The 20,982-nt window shown below is 38.2% G+C and overlaps 1 protein-coding gene across 4 annotated transcripts in view; it reads right to left on the bottom strand.

Moving 5' to 3' along the window:
• The window catches only part of KLHDC1 (kelch domain containing 1), a 58,982-nt gene that overhangs the window by 6,207 nt on the left and 31,793 nt on the right, over positions 1–20,982 (bottom strand). For all 4 annotated transcript variants that reach the window (XM_039217326.1, XM_039217328.1, XM_039217327.1 and 1 more), the window contains 4 exons: positions 10,607–10,719; positions 8,510–8,582; positions 3,215–3,299; positions 1,195–1,247 (listed from right to left, as the gene is read on the bottom strand). In XM_039217326.1, the coding sequence (XP_039073257.1) occupies positions 1,195–1,247; positions 3,215–3,299; positions 8,510–8,582; positions 10,607–10,719 (324 nt within the window). The remainder of the gene's footprint in view (positions 1–1,194; positions 1,248–3,214; positions 3,300–8,509; positions 8,583–10,606; positions 10,720–20,982) is intronic.

Raw genomic sequence — 20,982 nt, 5'->3', positions numbered from 1 at the left:
TGTAGCAAAAGATAAGTGATAATACAGGGCACTATAATCATTACATCAGCAACTTCCAAACTCTGCCTGCACATTAGAATTACCATGGGGTCTTTGAGCAATTCCTAAGTTCAGGCCATGCCCCAGATCAATTAAACCATAATATGTGGATGTGGAACACAGGCATCAATACTTGTTGAAGTTTCCTATGAGATTCTAATGTGCAGTAACAGAAGGAACCACTAAAAAAGCAGAAGGAGCAGTTACGAAAGACATTAGGATGATCCAGTTTCATCTGGTCCAATGGTTTTGAAGTGGTTCAAGTTGTAGAACGTCTGGAAGTTACAGCCTACTCCCTGACATACAACATGTCAACCTCTCTCTCATGTGCCTTCACCCATGTTATTCCTCCTGCATAAAACACCACACTTGTTCACTGGGCCACTTCTACTTCACTCAGCTCCTTCCTCCTGACTCTCAGACAGAAATAGGGGCTTCTTCCACAATCTTCCAACTAAACCTCGCATGTACTCCTTTTAAAGCAAGAATATGTGAGGAGTGCCTGGGTGGCTCAGTTGGTTAAACATTCAGCTCTTGATTTTGGCTCAGGTCATGATATCACGATTCATGTGTTCAAGCCCTGAGTCAGCTTCTGCCCTGAGTATGGATTCTCTGGCTTTCCCTCTCTCTCTGCCCCTCCCATAGCTCCCACAGCTCCTGTACTCTCTTTCTCTCTCAAAATAAATTAAAAAAATAAATCAAGCAAGAGTGTGTGAACTAAGACACCATAAATCACCCCACCAATTTAATAACAGATTTGGTATTAAAAAAAGAGAAATTCTACTAAATTAGATGCACATATATGTATGTGTGTCTATTATTGGACATACTCTGATTTCATAAGAGTTAAAATATGAAAATTTCAGACTTAGAATCAAGGAAATACAGTATTTTTAATATTCCCATATGAACTAAATGCAATTTTATGCACAAAATAAAAATATGATTGTACTGTATATTTTAATTTTTAAAAATCACATTGGTGTATGGTTCACTACTACAAATTTGATTATACTTTTGGGAAGATGTAAATATTTTTTTAAATTCAAATCCTAAACGACGTGAAAAATTATAATGCTTCCCAAAAAGGAAGATGAAAGAAATCATCCTATATTAATAGTGTTATATGTATGTATATATAATGAAACTACTTACCTGAGTAGTGAATAAGGCTGTGTTTGAAAGATCAGTAAATCATTACAGTGGCCCTAATCAACATAAAAAAAGAATTATCAAGGTGTTCAAAATAATAAAATTGTATCAATAATTGAATATTTTCTTTTTGTAAATGTAAACAAGATTACGTAAAAGAGCAAATAAATATTCCTCTAGCTATTCTCTCTCTCTCTCTCTCACACACACACACACACACACACACACACACCCCATACATAAACATACACATACCTGCTGTCCCCACAAACTTTGGGTACATTACTAGTTTTTTTTAGTGACCAAATTTCTACCTAATCACAACCTAGACAACTGCAAATTTAACTCAGAAACATGTTTCTCTCTTAGAACAGTGAGTTCAAAATGAGAAAAGTTGTGGTTTTCAAGCTTTTTTGTTTTTTTCAGCAGAGCTTTTCTCTTCCAAATGACTCTTATTTTAATATCTCTTTATCTTGTCTCTCTTTTCCAAATGGTCCCATTTGGGAATCTCAGATCCAGAAGATTTTTTGAAAAATGATTCTTTCATCTAAAAGTAATGTGGAAGACTCAGCAGAAAGTGTCCCTAATCCTTTCAAATAAGTCTTTAGAATTTCATAATTTATATTGATTTTAATCAGAATTCCTGTTTAATGATAAACTCTGTATCCTACCAATGATTTCTAGTGCCAAGAAAAAGAAAACAAACCACCAAGTTTGCTTTTTAATTAAATGCAAAGTCGTGGGTTTGATCTTTTGTTGAAGCATCAAATTCTCAGCCAAAGAAAGTTCTAAAACTTTCAATATACATAACGTTCAAATTGGAGGCCACAAAACGAGAAAGTCCACCAAATTCCCTGGAGAGAAGCCAGCTCATTTCAGCATTTGTCACTGGACAGGCACAGCTCTGGAGAGAACTAGTGTGAAAAGATTTCCCGAGAGAGTGGGCACCAACTTGGCTGATTCTGGCCAGTGCACTCTCTCCCTGCTGGCTCTGAGTCCAGAGTCCTGCGGTTCCCAAATGTCCTAGACAAACCAGAGCAACCAGTGCAGAACTCCTGTCCCAACACAGCACAGCATGAGCATGGCCACCTCACTCTGATTTTCCCAAGGTGTTAAGAGTGAAAGAACAACACTCTCCAAAGGCTATTCATTTCTTTCTTTTGCCTTAGTTTTATCAAATTTTAAAATGAGACTGCTTTAAAATTAAAATGGATGAAGGAGCGGCAAAAGACACATAAACTAGAAAGAAAATACACTTAAAAATATCAAACCAGTTTCCTCTTGATGGGAGAAGCTAGCATTGATGTTCTAGTTACTGAGTGAGGTAGCAAATTTCATGGGTACTTATCACTACACTCAGTTTATGTATACATTATATACATTCTTATAAAATATCATTTATACCTTACAAATATTTTAATTCAGTAAAATTATAAACACCGATACTATGGTGAGACTCAAAGAGAAAAGAAAAGGAAGAGTCGTCCTTTTAAAAGCTCTTAATAATTTGACGACTGAAGTTCTCTCTCTCCTTCAAACATAAATTAACATTAAAAATTAAACAAACAAACAAAGGGGTGCCTGGGTGGCTCAGTCAGTTAACTGTCTGACTTCCACTCAGGTCGTGATCTCCCAGTTCATGGGTTCGAGCCCTCCATCAGGCTCTGTGCTGACAGCTCAGAGCCTGGAGCCTGCTTCAGATTCTGTGTCTCCCTCTCTCTCTGCCCCTGCACCATTCATACTCTGTCTCTCTCTCCTTCAAAAATAAACTAGCATAAAAAAATTTTTTTAATAAAAAAAATTTGACTAATGAGGTTAATAGACCTATTTTTATTTGTAAACTCAAAATATCCTGAAATGCTTCACAAAAACCACTCATTCTGAAGATTAGTCACACCACAGAGCAAAATTTCATGTTCTTGCATATTTTGCAACGTGGGAACAACAACAATCTTGTCAAATAGCCATTGTGTTTGAATAACAAAACTACTCAGAGGAAATATTTAATATGAAATTTTCTTACTGTATCCAAGGAAAGTAAATCATCTTTGCTCCCACCAAATACCATTATTTCATTTTCTTTCCCCAAACAGGCTGTATGCCATAACCTATAATCGAAAATTATAAGGAGAGTAAAATACTATGAAGAAAGAAACCGTATGTTACATATAAATCAATTTTAAATTGCATACTTCCACATTTAATCTATTTCAAAATGAGCATGACTGAACTTAAACCTTGAGGTTCAAGAGATTAGATTTTGAAGATTCCTCTAGAATCACTAAAAGATTAGATCCCCATTAAATCATGTCAATTAAGGAGATGACCCCCAATAATTCTTTTCTATTACACCCCCAACCTTTTTCTAGCCTCTTTATCTCATAGACATTATCACTGAAATAAATTAGTTAAAAAGGAACTGATCATCCTATTGCTGAAATGGATACTTTCCCCAATTTTCTTATGAGTATCTGCCATGTTATTGTTTTCATCATTTTTTACTTTTCTTTCCTGTTCTCTGTTCCCTGTCATCTGACAAACCCCACTCGGCATTCCGTTTGCATTTACACTGTCATCCTACTTATCACTCTGGGTACAAAATACCATATCATGTTATTCGTTTTTCTGTCTCTAATCTCTCTCAGCTACATTTAGCTGACAAATAACATTTTTCAAATGTTTTTACCCATGGACATGTCCTGATCAGGAAGCAACTGTGCCATTTTTCTTAGCCTAATATTCATAGCCAACAACTATTTTTACCCACAAATTTTAATTACTGGCCCACTTCCCCCCCACCCCTAGCAGTGAAACCTCCACTTCAGCCAAGTTCATTTATTTGCATCCCCTAAGGAAAAGTTTACCTATCTCTAGGCTTTTGCTCACCCCGTTTCTTATGCTTAGGATGATAAATCATTTTTTCAGTGCCTTAAGCACAGAATCAAAATCCCCAGGAAGTGTTCCAAATACCCTAACTGGCTCTGTTACCTTCTCTGGTCAGCACCTTTCAACATTTATGTACTCATTTTGTCATCTTCTGACTTATATTTGAAGATAAACTGCCCTATACATGCCTTTAATTATTTGATGTGTGGGTCTTCTAAAGGTCCACACATGAGGTCCTGAGGTCAAAACTTGCCAGTGGTGTGCTGGAAGTGGCTTAGCGGCTAGTTAAAACCAACTGTGCCTATCTCTCTTCAAATCCATGTTCAGTGCCATCATGCTGGTAGCTTGAAATTGACCAATGTGGAAATCAGCAAATGCTACAAAGTAGGGCTTTTTGGTTTTGTTCTTGCTGGAGAGCAGCTGTTAACCCTTTACTAGCACACCACTGGAACCTGGGTAATCTAATTTTATGCTTCTCTTTAAAAATACCTAAATATGGTGTTCTGCATGCAGAAGGTGCTCCAAAACTCTTGATTAACAAAAGCAAATACAAAAACCAGCATGACTTATTCAACTATTAAATAAAAAAATATTTCATAAGAGTGGAGCATCTACTGTTCTTTTGGAAATGGTCTGATAGCTGATAGTCATCTCCAATTTCACAGTACTTACAAAGAATAATATTATGTTTTATAAAATTGAATATTTCCAGGAGCTCTCTCAGGAAAAAAAGTACACATAAATTTCTCAATTTTAGAAGATAGATCAAGAATTTTATAAAGTCATTGCTTTAACTCTTAGGGAATTTTGATGACTTTTCTTAATAGACCAAATTGCTGAAGCAAGAGACACCCCAAACAATTACATATTACCCTTTATTACCACATAACTTATTTTTAGCACATTAATCCTTTTCACTTAACTTCTACAAGTGCAAACAGTAGGGTTATACACAATTTGTTATATCAAATACTTTCCTCAAACAATCACTCACACATTTAATGACATTTGCACTCAGGACCCAGGATAGAACTGAGTCATGAGATTTTATTTAGGAAATACTCAGCCCAATTCTCCAACTTATATGTTAGAACACAAATTGACATAAATCTTCATCAACACCCAGATTATGTTGTGGGGTCTGGGGTGGGGACTGGGTAAAGGAAATGGAATACAAGGAATGCTTAATCTCTAGGAGAGAAGGCTATGTGTAATCTCGGTATCAGTCATGGGACCCAACAGTTATACCTGAGGCTCTATAAGCCAACACTTCATTGGACTTCTTTCAAAAACACATTTGAAAAGGGGTCCTTGTTGACAGCCACTTACACAGGCAATTAGATGTGGCTATGTACATGGCCTTCCACCCAAGCATGGCTCTAATCACAGTGAGACCTGGAGGAGATGGTGCCACACTGTGCAACAGTGGTTCTCAACCTGGGGCGATTTTGTCCCATGGGGATAGGACAGTTGACAATATGTGAAATGCTTTTGACTGTCAAAACTCCAGGTGTGTGGGAGGGAGGGGGAGTACTACTGGCATCTAGTCGGTAAAGGCCAAAGACGCTACTAGAGGTTGAGAAATCACTGTAGAATTACAAGAGGAGAATTGGGCCATTCACATTTCAAAGTATAACTTGGAACAGTTTGCACAAAATGTACTTAGATGTTAAGTAAATTCTCACTCATAAAAATTAGTATACATCCACATATATACGTTCTCCTTACACTAAACTGTAGCCTCCTCACCTCATACCTGAAGATAGATCTGCCTCTGTCTTATCTGCCTTAGGGAAACTCTGGCCTGGACTTCATCATCGGAGAACACTGGAAAGCCTTTCCTGCCTTGATTTTGGTGACATCTAGCTTGCAACCTGATGTTTTGTCTACAGACTGATAGTGTATGTCCTCTCACAGCTGCTCTAAACTTATCACCTAAACATTCTAATAAAGCATATTATTCACATGACACATCAGCTGAATTCAAAGAAATGTCTTTACATTGCTCAGTTCTAACTAATACATTATTGATAATAGTTGTGTTGCTCTAATTACTTATTAAAGATTGAATTATAAAATAGGAGCAATTTAAAAATTAAACATATTCTTACTACCATTTTATCTGATATTAATGCAATCAAACAATTGGAAGAGAACTAAGAGCTTCTCTAGTCCAACTCCCTCATTTCATGAGATGGAGAAATTAATGCTCAGTTTCTTTAAGTGACTTTCCCAAAGCCAAAAAGCGAGGTAGTAGCTGAGCAAGGACTAGAACTCTTGGGCTCCCATATGTTAATATAAAACTCTTTATAAGAGTTTTTTAAGTTTTAATTTTTTAACTTAAAAAATACATTTCAAAAATCCAAATTGCTAAAATAATACATTACAATGAATTTCTACACATGAAAATATAAGAATCACATATGTAATTATGATAAACTCTAAATTTTTGTGCATATTAATATAGATATACATACTGAAATATATACTAATTTTTTTCAGGCTTTTTTGTCAAGTAAGTTAATTCACTGTCATTTATTAAACTTCTGAAATGCATGCCATTAAGTGGATTTCACACTTATATACATAATCCATAGCAAAAAACATTCTGAAATACATGGCATGAAAAGAGTAAAATCTATTACTAACTATAATGATTATAAATGTTCTGACTCTCAATTTCCTATGAATATATCTTTATTATACTACTCACTCAAATTAGGAAAAGAAAAAGAATTACAATACAAATGTGGTTTTCTCTGTACAGTTTACCCTTGAACAACACAGGGTTTGGGGCACTGATACCCCCCAGAGCTGAAAATCTGCATGTAACTTCTGGCTCCTCAAAACTTAACTACTAATAGCCAACTGTTGACCAGAAGCCTTACCAATAACACACACAATCAATTAATACATATGTTATATGTATGGTATGCTGTATTTCACAATAAGTAAACTAAAGAAAACATTATTTAACAAAAGAAAACAAATGAATAAATAAACAAAGAAAAAGTAAAATCAGACTTATGAATACAGAGAACCAACTGATGACTGATAGAGGAAAAGGGAGTGGAGGGATGGGCAAAATGAGTGAAGGAATGGGGCACCTGGGTGGCTCAGTTGATTAAGCCTCTGATTTGATTTCACCTCAAGTCAGGATCTCATAGGTTTGTGGGATCAAACCGTGCATCATGCTCTGTGCTGACAGCATGGAGCCTGCTTAGGATTCTCTCTCTTCCTCTCTCTCTGCCCCTCTCCCACTCTCTCTCTCTCCCAAAATAAATAAATAAACAACACTTTAAAAAAATGGGTGAAGGGGAAGTGGGAGATACAGGCTTCCAGTTACAATTAAATAACTCATGGGAATAAAAGGCACAGCATAGGGAATATAGTCAATGGCACTGTAGTAGCATTGTATGGTGACAGATGGAAGCTGTACTTGTGGTGAGCATAACATAATGTATTGACTTGCCAAATCACTATGCTGTACACCTGAAACTAACGTAACACCATATGTTAACTATACTCAAATTAAAAAAAAGAAAATGTTATTAAGAAAATCATATGGGATGGGGCGCCTGGGTGGCTCAGTCTGTTAAGCATCTGACTCTTGATTTCAGCTCAGGTCATGATCTCACAGTTGTGAGATTGAGCCCAGTGTCAAGTTCCAAGCAGAGCTCAGCATGGAGCCTGCTTGAGAGTCTCTCTCTCTCCCTCTACCCCTCCCTGCCCTACACTCACACACTCTCTCTCTCAGGAAAAAAGAAAAGAAAAGGAAGAAAGAGAAAATCCTATGGGGAAAAAGAAAATCATATGGAAAATATATTTATAGTACTGTATTTATTTTAAAAATCCATTTAATAAGTGGACCCATGCAGTTCAAACTTGTGTTATTCAAGGATCAACTGTATTCTAACAATAATTAGACAAGTTTTACTCTATAATATATCACAAATAAGTAACATGTTTTTTTTCCAAAAATTCATATAAATGAATGTATCAGTTGATAAAAATAAATATCTGCCATCTATTTTAACAATATGAAAGTAATTTTCTCATTAAATTGCAATAAACCTCTTCAAAAACAAGTAACTACTAAAGTCAAATCCATTCTTGTCTACTTATTAATATTAACATTATGTGATACTTCCAATTTCTTAGGATTTTCATATTTATCAGGTAAGATTATACATTTACTTAAAAGAGTAACATTTTCAAATATACAAATATGGATGAAAACAGAATAGAACATTTTTAACAGTCAGATATAATTTGAAATGATTATTAAATTATTTAGGTAACATTAGGATTATTTGAAAGATACCTTTCTTGATAATTTGTAATTTTAGTGGCAAACACTACAAAATCAGTGTTATAGTAAACACTTTAGAAATTCTTAACTATTTTACCACTCTTTAAGTTCTATACTTACCTGGGTCTTGTTTTAGGTAAGTGTGTAAGTTGTTTCCAACAATTTGTTATGACATTATAAATCCAACCATCACCTGCAATATTGTGACAGTTAAGAAATTAAGATTAGGTCTTCGGGATAAAATTTCCATTTTTTTCCAAAATTTACCATGCTACATTTATGCAATTATCTTTTTTTTTTGTGTATGCATATTTTCTCACAAAAATTTTCAGGGATATAGAGAGGCAGAGTGAAGACGATAATGAACCCTCACATATCCCAGTTTCAACAACTATTAAGATTTTGCTACATGTGCTCCATTTCTTTTTTTTTTTTGTTACTCTTGTGGCTCAATTATTCTAAAGCAAATCCTAGATCTCCTGTCATTTCCCCCACATATACTTCACTAAACATGGCTTTTAAAAGTAGATGTATTTTTCCAGAATCACAATGGCATTATCATATAATCACAATGCCATTATCATAGTCAACAAGATTAAAATAACTTCTTGGTATCATATACTACCGGTATGTTACACTAAATCTATACAGGAGGATACTGACTGGACCAAGAGTTAGGACATGGAATTCCCCACAGATCAATTACCAAAATCAGCAAATAGGAGCTCAAAAAGATGTGATATTAAATAACCCCTAATGAAAAAATAGATGTTAGTTCTTTTATTAGATTCCAAATCTCTTCTAATTACAAACCTTCAGACTGGAGAAGCATAGTAATCTGCAATAACTAACATCCCCTCTTTCTCTAACCAGCCTCTGGAGTTTGTCTGTTGTCCAGCAGACTACTGGATGCACAGCTGATGCTTGATATGTTTTTGCTGAAAAATAGTGTTTTTTTTCCAGATCCCATATGGGAATTATACAAATGAGTTTCACGGTATATAAGGTTTCTTATGAAAACATCTGTAGCCATGGAAAACTACTGAGTTAAGAAAACACAAAACAGCCCCTCTGGATAACAGTGTGGAGGTTCCTAAGGAAACTAACAATAGAACTCCCCTATGACCCAGCAATAGCACTGCTAGGAATTTACCCAAGGGATACAGAAATGCTGAGGCATAGGAGCACATGTACCCCAATGTTCATAGCAGCACTCTCCACAATAGCTAAAACATGGAAAGAGCCTAAGTGTCCATCAACGGACGAATGGATCAAGAAGATGTGGTTTATCTATACCATGGAATACTACATGGCAATGAGAAACCATGAAATCTGGCCATGTGTAGCAACATGGATGGACCTTGAGGGTGTTATGCTGAGCGAAATAAGTCAGGCAGAGAAGGACAAATATCATATGTTTGCATGTATAGGAGGATTAGGAGGAACTTGACGGAGGAACAAGGGGGAGAAGAAGGGCGGAAATGGTGGGGGAAAGGGAGAGAGGCAAACCATGAGAGACTCTTGAATGCTGACAAAAACTGAGGACTGATGGATGTGGGGGGGAGGGAGGATGGGCATGGAGGAGGGCACTTTGGGGATGAGCACTGAGTGTTATGTGGAAACTAATTTGACAATAAACTATTTGTAAAAAAAAAAAAAAAGAAAACACAAAACATCAGCTATGTCAAGCTAGGACGTGCGTATTCCTAGTCATTTGCCTTTCCTGATGCCACAGTTTTGCTGCTGGAAAAAACACTGCATTACAAAACCACAGCTCTTGGGATCAGGAGTGACAGGAGTTTAAAAATTCTGGCTAAGTACTTTCTTTATAGTTCTAGAACAGAAAGAGAAGCAACCGGCCTTCCACCTTATATTTCCAGAGCCTTCTGGGGAAGACTGTTCCTCTAATCCCCATTCCAGCTTATGCTGTACTGAAATCAAAAATCAGGAAGGCACAGAATCACAGAATATTAAAGTTGGAAGGGGCTTTAATTCATCTAGGTTCAACTACCCTTCCTTTTCTATATATCTAGGGAACAGGAGAATATGGAGAGCCAAAGATACTGAATCAAAAGAGTTTTCTAATTCTTAATGCAAGCATACAGTGGGGGATAAAGGTAAACCAGAAAATCTGAAAAAGAGACACCTTAAATATCAAATACAATGAAGAAAAAAAGAATGAGATAATAATTGTAGGCTACACTTTAGTTGACTTACTTAATGGAATATTGTCTGCACTTAGTCCACCAAATAGAAAAAGTTTATCATCAGCTATTGGTGTTAAAGTATGCCATGACCGATGTTTGGGGTTTTCTCCATTAACAGCAATCCTGTGGCAAGGGGGAAAAAAAAATAGAAAAACCAAGGTACCATTTTAGTCAAAATAAGAAGGTTTTTGGTCAATTCAGATTAAGGGGGAAAAATTGCCTTTACTACTTTTAAAAAAAGCTGATTTTATGAACTCCACCTGCATTAAGATTTTTAAAATATTCTTAAATCCTTTGATGAACTTAAGCAATCTTTCCACTTAGTGTCTATTCCACCTGGATACAGAACACAGACTAAAAATTAAAAAGTCAATTTTTAGTTAATTCACAATGTATACTCAACATCATTCTTGTTGTTTCATCAGTACAACTTCCCCAGTTTTTCAACATAACTATGTTCATGTCTATAACTTTTTAATGTTGGCCCATGTTTAGTTTTATATTTTCAGCTGATTTCCTCAGGGATATGATGGCATTTTGCTTTTGTTACTTTTACTGATTTGCTTGCTGTACAATTTCCCAAAACTTCTTGCCTGAAAATGCTAGCTATTCTAGCTTCAAATAAAATCATGGAAGCCATTCCAGATATAGGACAAACTTCTGAAGATTTCAAAAAATACTGTCTTACTCTTAGGAAATACAAACATAAGTACAAAAGTTTAATTCAGGAGGTGAGAAGATACCATTCTCCAGCATTCTGGAACGTTCCAGAATAACACGGGTCATTTGTGGAAGATATATTTTTTCTAAAATGTAAATATTTTTATTGTTTGTATTGACTATAAGAATAATTCTGGTTACAAAACATTCAATAACCACAAAAATATTTTTAAAAAGGAGAGCTCTCTTATAATTCTGTCCTCTAGCAGTAAGAAATAGTAACAATTTGGTATATATCTTTCTAGACTTTAATGCACATATAAACATATTTATTAAAATATATAAATGGGATTATATATTGTACTCTGCAACTTTTTTTCATTCAATTAATATAGTGTAGAATATTTCTCTTAAGTGTAACTTCTTTGGGAAAGGAAGCATGGTGGCCTACAGGTCAAATGTACTGTGACTTAAATAATCCCCAAATGTGAACATGAAAGATGACCTCTAGTTTTTGCTTTTATAATAACGTTGTGACACACACACACACACAAACACACACACACACACTTACTGCCTTTGGGGAAACTGCAGAAATTCCATTTTACATTTTAAATATATTGCCAAACTGCTGCAGTTGGGAGGCAAGATGGCGGAGAAGTAAGGACCTCCGTACATTTCGCCTGCATACATCTCTCAAACAGAGAAGGCCTGAAGTTGTAGGAGACTGAGCCACAGGAGTTTGGGAAGAGAAAGAGACAGAGTACACTGGGAAGGAAACCTCCTAAGTGCGTGAGTGCGAACGGGGGGAAGATAAAAGCCGGATGGGACCCAGAGATACAGAGGGAGGGGAGGGAACCCGGCTTGCGTGCAGCTGCAGTGAGTGATAAACCAGTGAGTGGTGGTGAGCTGCCACGAGTCCAGGGGAAAGGAAAGAAAAGCTGAGATTGTTCATAGAACCGTCCCTGGAGAAGAGAAAAAAACCTCGGCTTGTAAAGACGGTGTTTTTTTTAGCTCTGGCTGGGGTGCTGACTTTAAACTAGGTGCCCTGGTCCCAGAAGGCGCCAGGAAAAACTGAACTGCCGCGCACCCGGCACCATCCATGGCGGTGGCAGCCCAGTGAACTGGCAGCAACGCCTGTGGAGGCGGTCCTGGCACCGGGTGAAGCGGCAGCAGCATGAGCGACAGTGGCCTGAAGTGGCGGCGGCAGCGGCAACGGTGACCCGGTGAAGCGGTGCCGGCGCCCGGTAAAGCAGCAGCGGCACACCACAGCAGCCCGCTGAAGCAGTGGCAGTGCGCTGCAGCGACGCGGTCTCTACAGACCTTTAGTTGCTACGTTGCCTGAACGCACTTGGGTTGTATCCCTGCTTGACCCCAGCGGATCTGAGGCCGTGACACTTCCCCCACCCCCCACTCAACCCCCAGGCAACAGGGAAATGGAGACCTGCCTGCGGAACTGTTCAAGGAAGTATAACAAAGCCCACGGACTGGGAACTGGAAACAGGCGGAGTGTGGGGCATAGAACTCAGCCCACCTTGGCTACATCCTCAGCACAGGGAGATTGTTCTGAAGAAGTGATTTGTAATGTTTGTTTGAGAAGGGTCTGGGGTGATGCCATTCTTCTCCCCACAACCACCAAGGAGGGGCCTCAGGGAGGCCAGTGGACACAGTGGAGACAAGACCTGCCTACACCAAACCACGCCCATCCCCTCCAGATAGCTGTTTTCTTGTTGTTGTAGCTGTTTTTACCTGAGCCTGGGTTTGCGTGTTTATTGGTTTTGTCTGTGCGTTTGTGTACCTGTGTTCCCTCTGTGGTTGTTTGTTTTCTTTTTCCAGGGCTGCCTCAAGAAACAAGCCAAACTACATATGGTGGAGAGTCCCATACCACTACCAGTAGGGAAACAAAATAACCAAATGCTCAACAAGAGAAACCAAGAGACACCATCCAAAGAACACTTCCTGAACAGAAAGGTCCTGAACAATCAAAAGAGCCCTCTCTAATACAGCAGAACTCGCAGGGGCCGTGTGTACAACAAGCTTTTAAAATTAACAAAAGATAGACGAAACCAAAATGACAAAACGGAAGAACTCTCCTCCAAAGAAACTCCAGAAAGAAATGGCAGCTAGAGAACTGCTCAAAACAGATAAAAGCAACATAACTGAACAAGAATTTAGAACAATAATCATAAAATTAATCGCTGGGCTTGAAAAAAGCACGGAGGACATCAGAGAAACTATGGCTACAAACAATATGGAGCTTAAAAATAGTTATGGTGAATTAAAAAATGGGATGAGATACATAATAAACTGGAGACGTCCAATGCACAGACTGAAGAGGCGGAAAGGAGAATAAGTGATTTAGAAGACACTATTATAGAAAAACAAGAAACTGAGAAAAAGAGAGGGAAACTGATCCAGGAACATGAAGGAGAGTTCAAGAGCTCACCAATACAATCAAACGGAACAATATCCGTATCATAGGAATTCCAGAAGAGGAAGAGAGAGGGAAAGGTGCTGAAGGAGTCCTGGAACAAATTATAGCAGACAACTTCCTAAACCTGGGGAGGGAAGTAGAAATTGAAATTCAAGAGGCACAGAGAACTCCCCTCAGACGTAACTTGAATCGATCATCTGCACGACATATCATAGTGAAACTGGCAAAATGTAAGGACAAAGAGAGAATTTTGAAAGCAGCTAGAGAGAAAAGGGCCCTAAGGTACAAAGGGAAACCTATCAAAGTGGTGACAGACCTATCTACTGAAACGTGGCAGGCCAGAAAGGAAGGGCAGGAGATCTTCAATGTGATGAACAGAAAAAATACTCAGCCAAGAATCCTCTATCCAGCAAGCCTGTCATTCAGGATAGAAGGAGAGATAAAAGTCTTTCCAAATAAACAAAAATTTAAAGAATTTGTCACCACTAAACCAGCCCTACAAGAAATCCTGAGGGGGACTCTCTGAGGGAAGTGTTTTAGGATCACAAGATACTAGAGACACCACCACAAGCATGAATCCCACAAAGGACACAATGACTCTAAACCCACATATTTCAATAATAACACTGAATGTAAATGGGCTGAATGCTCCCATCAAAAGACATAGGGTAGCAGAATGGGTAAAAAAAAACCAAAATCCATCTATTTGCTGTCTACAAGAAACACATTTTAGACTGCAAGATACCTTCAGATTAAAAGTAAGGGGATGGAGAAATATATATCATGCTACAGGAAGTCAAAAGAAAGCTGGAGTGGCTACACTTATATTGGACAAACTGGACTTTAAATTAAAGACAATAACAAGGGGGGCGTCTGGGTGGCTTAGTCGGTTGGGCGTCCAACTTTCGCTTAGGTCATGATCTCGCGGTAGTGGGTTCGAGCCCCGCGTCGGGCTCTGTGCTGACTGCCTGCTCAGAGCCTGGAGCCTATTTCAGAGTCTGTGTCTCCCTCTCTCTCTGACCCTCCCCTGCTCACGCTATCTCTCTCTCTCTCCTAGAAATAAATAAAATAAAAATATTAAAAATAAATAAATAAATAAAGACAATAACAAGGGATGAAGAAAGGCATTATATAATATTACAGGGTATATCCATCAGGAAGAACTAACAATTATAAATGTCTACGTACCGAATATGGGAGCACCTAAATATTTAAAACAATTAATCACAAACAGAAACAATCTTATAGATAAGAATGTGCTAATAGTAAGGGACTTTAATACTCCACTTACAGCAATGGACAGGTCAACCAGACAGAAAATCACTAAAGAAACAATAGACTTAAATGACACATTGGACCAGATGGATCTGACAGATATATTCAGGACTCTACATCCTGAGTCCAGGGAATTCACTTTCTTCTCAAGTGCACACGGCACATTCTCCAAGATAGATCACATACTGGGACATAAAGCAGCCCTCAATAAATATAAAAGAATTGAGATCATACCATGCACACTTTCAGATCACAATGCTCTGAAACTTGAAATCAATCACAGGAAGAAGTCTGAAAAACCTCCAAAAACATGGAGGTTAAAGAACACCTTACTAAAGAATGAATGGGTCAATCAGGCAATTAGAGATGAAATTAAAAAATACATGGAAACAAATGAAAATGAAAATACAACAATCCAAACTCTATGGGATGAAGCAAAGGCAGTCCTAAGAGGAAAGTACATTGCACTCCAGGCCTATTTCAAGAAATTAGAAAAAGTGCAAGTGCAAAATCTAACAACTCGCCTAAAGGAAGTAGAGGCAGAGCAACAAGAGCACCCCAAACCCAGTAGAAGAAGAGAAATAGTAAAAATCAAAGCAGAAATAAACAACATAGAGACCAAAGAAACAACTGAACAGATCAATGAAGCCAAGAGTTGGTTTTTTGAAAAAATAAACAGAATTGACAAACCTCTAGCCAGGCTTATCAAAAAGAAAAGAGAGAGCACCCAAATAGACAAAATCATGAATGAAAGTGGAATTATTACAACCAATCCCTCAGAAATACAAGCAATTATCAGGGAATACTATGAAAAATTATATGCCAACAAATTGGACAACTTAGAAGAAATGGACAAATTCCTAAACACACACTCACTACCAAAATTCACACGGGAAGAGATAGAAAATCTGAACAGACCCATAACTAGTGAAGAAATCGCATCAGTTATCAAAAATCTCGCAACAAATAAGAGCCCTGGACCTGATGGCTTCCCTGGGGAATTCTACCAGACATTTAAAACAAAATTAATGCCAATTCTTCTCAAGCTATTCCCAAAAATAGAAATCGAAGGAAAACTTCCAGACTCATTTTATGAAGTCAGTATCACTCTGATTCCCAAGCCAGACAGAGATCCAGCAAAAAAAGAGAACTATAGGCCAATATCCTTGATGAATATGGATGCAAATATCCTCAACAAGATACTTGCAAATCGAATCCAACAGCACATAAAAAGAATTATCTACCAAGATCAAGTGGGATTCATTCCTGGGTTACAGGGCTGGTTCAACATTCACAAATCAATCAATGTGATACATCACATCAACAAAAGAAAAGATAAAAACCATATGATCCTGTCCATAGATGCAGAAAAAGCATTTGACAAAATACAGCATCCTTTCTTAATAAAGACTCTAGAGAAAGTTGGGATAGAAGGAACCTACTTAAACATCATCAAAGCCATCTATGACAAGCCTTCAGCGAACATCATCCTCAACGGGGAAAAACTGAAGAGCTTTCCCCCTGAGATCAGGAACACGACAGGGATGCCCACTCTCACCACTGTTGTTTAACATAGTGCTGGAAGTTCTAGCATCAGCCATCAGACAACAAAAGGAAATCAAAGGCATCAGAATTGGCAAAGAAGTCAAACTTTCACTTTTTGCAGACGACATGATACTCTACATAGAAAACCCGATAGACTTCACCAGAAGCCTACTAGAACTGATCCAAGAATTCAGCCAAGTTGCAGGGTACAAAATCAATGTACAGAAATCTGTTGCATTCTTATACAACAACAATGAAGCAACAGAAAGAGAAATCAAGAAACTGATCCCATTCACAATTGCACAAAAAACTAGAAAGTACCTAGGAATACACCTAACCAAGGATACAAGAGATCTGTATGATGAAAACTATAGAAAACTTATGAAGGAAATTGAAGAAGACACAAAGAAATGGAAAAACATTCCATGCTCATGGATTGGAAGAATAAATATAATTAAAATGTCATTACTACCCAAAGCAATCTACACATTCAATGCAATTCCATTCAAAATTGCACCAGCATTCTTCTCAAAACTAGAACAAACTATTCTAAAATTTGTATGGAACCACAAAAGACCCTGAATAGCCAAAGTAATATTAAAGAGGAAAACCAAAACGGGAGGCATCACCATCCCAGACTTTAGCCTCTACTACAAAGCTGTCATCAAGACAGTATGGTATTGGCACAAAAACAGACCCATAGACCAATGGAATAGAATTGAGAACTCAGAGCTGAACCCAAAAATATACAGCCAACTAATCTTTGACAAAGCAGGAAAGAGTATCCAATGGAAAAAAGACAGCCTCTTTAACAGATGGTGCTGGGAGATCTGGACAGCAACATGCAGAAGAATGAAACTAGATTATTTTCTCACACCATACACAAAAATAAACTCAAAATGGATAAAGGACCTGAACGTGAGACAGGAAACCATCAAAACCCTACAGGAGAAAGCATGAAACAATCTCCTTGACCTCTATTCCAGCAATTTCTTACTTGACACATCCCCAAAAGCAAAAGAATCAAGAGCAAAAATAAACGATTGTGACCCATCAGGATTAAAAGCTTCTGCAAGGCAAAGGAGACAATCCATAAAATAGACAACTGATGGAATGAGAAAAGATAGTTGCAAATGACATATCAGATAAAGGGTTAATATTCAAAATCTATAAGGAACTCACCAAACTCCACACCCGAAAAACAAACAACTCAGTGAAGAAATGGGCAGAAGACATGAACAGACACTTCTCCAAAGAGGACATCCAGATGGCCAACAGACACATGAAACGATGCTCAGCATCCCTCCTCATCAGGGAAATACAAATCAAAACCACACTGAGATACCACCTCACGCCAGGCAGAGTGGCTAAAATGAGCTAATCAGAGGACTCTAGATGCTGGCGAGGATGTGGAGAAACGGGCACCCTCCTACACTGTTGGTGGGAATGCAAACTGGTGCAGCCACTCTGGAAAACAGTGTGGAGGTTCCTCAAAAAATTAACAATAGAACTCCCCTATGACCCAGCAATAGCACTGCTAGGAATTTACCCAAGGGATATAGGAGTGCTGATGCATAGGAGCACATGTACCCCAATGTTCATAGCAGCACTCTCAACAATAGCCAAAACATGGAAAGAGCCTAAGTGTCCATCAACGGACGAATGGATCAAGAAGATGTGGTTTATCTATACCATGGAATACTACATGGCAATGAGAAACAATGAAATCTGACCATGTGTAGCAACATGGATGGACCTTGAGGATGTTATGCTGAGCAAAATAAGTCAGGCAGAGAAGGACAGATACCATATGTTTGCACGTATAGGATTAGGAGGAACTTAACGGAGGACCATGGGAGAGAAAAAGGAGGGAAATAGTGGGGGAGAAGGAGAGAGGCAAACCATGAGAGACTCTTGAATGCTGAGAACAAACTGAGGACTCATGGGTGTGGGGGAGGGAGGGGGGAGATGGGCATAGAGGAGGGTACTTGTGGGGATGAGCACTGGGTGTTATACGGAAACCAACTTGACAATAAACTATTTGTAAATAAATAAATAAATAATTGCCAAACTACCTTCCAGAAAAACTGTACCAATTTATGCTCCCACTAATTATGTTGTTACAACCTGAGCACACAGTGGGCATTTGTAATTATCTTTAGTTCCATTTCTTTGTCTTTGAAGTTGAACATCTTTTAAAAATAATTTTTGCCCGGGGCACCTGGGTGGCTCAGTTGGTTAAGCATCTGACTTCAGCTCAGGTCATGATCTCACAGTTTGTGGGTTCGAGCCCCGCATCAGGCTCTGTGCTGATGGCTCAGCCTCTTTCAGATTCTGTGTCTCTCCCTCTCTCTCTGCCCCTTCCCCACTCATTCTCTGTCTCTCAAAACTGAATAAATGCTTAAAAAAATTAAAAAAATTTTTTTTTACCATTTGCATTTCTTTTTTTTTTTTGATTGTTTAATGTTTATCTATTTTTGAGAGACAGAGCCTGAGTAGGGGAAAGGCAGAGAGAGAGGGAGACACAGTTTCCGAAGCAGGCTCCAGGCTCTGAGCTAGCTGTCAGCACAGAGCCCGACACGGGGCTCAAACCCACAAACCCTAAGATCATTACCTGAGCCTAAGCCGCTTCACAAACTGAGCCACCCAGGTGCCCCCCATTTGCATTTCTTCTATGAGTTGTTCATTTATGTTCTTTGTCCATTTCTCTTTTGGATTATTTGCCTTTTTTTGCATTGATTTTCGGAGTTCTTGTGGATTTAGGCCCTGTTAAAAATACTGCAATATGACTTCCAGTTTGTTTTTTGTTTGTATTTTCCAATTTGCCTTTTGGCTTTGGTATAGTTTTCTATACAGAAAATTTTAGTTTTTAAAAAATTTTCTTTTAATGTTTATTCAGTTTTGAGAGACAGAGGGAGACAGAGCACAAGTTAGGGGGTCCAGAGAGAAAGGGAGACACAGAATCCAAAGCAGGCTCCAGGTTCCAAGCTGTCAGCACAGAGCCCAACACGGAGCTCAAACTCATGAACTGCGAGATCATGACCCGAGCCGAAGTTGGATGCTCAACCGACTGAGCCATGCAGGCGCCCCTAGTTTTTTTATTTTTTTTAATGTTCATTTTTTATTTTGATAGAGAAAGAGCAGAGGAGGGGCAGAAAGAGGGAGAGTGAAAATCTCAAGCAGGTTCCGCACTGCTAGGGTAAGAGCCTTACGCAGAGCCTGAACTCACAAACCCGTGAGATTATGACCTAAGCTGAAACCCAGAGTTGGATAATTAATGAACTGAGCCACCTGGGGTCCCCAGAAAAATGTAATTCTTAAGTGATCTTATACATCAGTCTTTTCATTTATGAATTTTGGGTTTATAACCAACTTTTTCATCATGCCAAGATTTTAAAATTATTATTTTTAATTTACATCCAAACTAGGTAACATATAGTGTAATAATGATTTCAAGAACAGAATTTAGTGATTCATCACTTACATATAACATCCACTGCTCATACCAACAAGTGCCCTGCTTAATGCCCATTGCCCATGTAGCCATTCCTCCACCCAAAATCCCTCCAGCAATCTTCAGTTTGTTCTCTGTAGTTAAGAGTCTCTTATGCTTTGTCCCCTTTCCTGTTTTTATATTATTTTTGCTTCCCTTTCCTTGTGTTCTTCTGTGTCTTAAATTCCTTATGTGAGTAAAGTCATATGATATTTGTCTTTCTCTGACTTATTTTGCTTAGCATAATACACTAGTTCTATCCACATTGCTGTAAATGGCAAGATTTCATTCTTTTTGATCGCCAATATTACACTGTATATATGTACCACATCCTTTAAAAAAAACTTTTTTAACGTGTATTCATTTTTGAGAGACAGAGGGTGAATAGGGGAGGGTCAGAGAGGGAGACACAGAATCTGAAGCAGGCTCTAGGCTTGGAGCTGTCAGCAATAGAACCTGATGCGGAGCTCAAACTCATCGACTGCGAGATTGTGATTTAAGCTGAAATCAGATGCATAACTGACTGAGTCACCCAGGTGCCCAAGTACCAAATCTTCTTTATCCATTCATCTGTCAATGGACATTCAGACTCTTTCCATACTTTGACTATTGTTGACAACACTGTTATAAACATTGGGGTGCATGTATCCTTTTGAACCTTTGGTATTTATCCAAACTTTGGTATCCTTTGGATAAATACCTAGTAGTGCAACTGCTGGGTCATAGGGTAGTTCTATTTTTAATTTTTTGAGGAACCTCCATACTGTTTTCTAGGGTGACTCTGCACCAGTTTGCATTCCCACCAGCAGTGCAAAAGGGTTCCTCTTTCTCTGCATCCTTGCAACATCTGTTGTTGCCTGAGTTGTTAATTTTAGACATTCTGACAGGTGTGAGGTGGTATCTCACTGTGGTTTTGATTTGCATTTCTCTGATGATGAGTGATATTGAGCATTTTTTTCATGTGTCTGTTAGCCATCTG

Source organism: Hyaena hyaena, unplaced genomic scaffold (assembly GCF_003009895.1).
Source record: "Hyaena hyaena isolate Hyena2069 unplaced genomic scaffold, ASM300989v1 scaffold_683, whole genome shotgun sequence".
Classification (NCBI taxonomy): Eukaryota; Metazoa; Chordata; class Mammalia; order Carnivora; family Hyaenidae; genus Hyaena; species Hyaena hyaena.
Note: the sequence above shows the minus strand (reverse complement) of the source record. Positions and strands in the feature narration are given on the sequence as shown.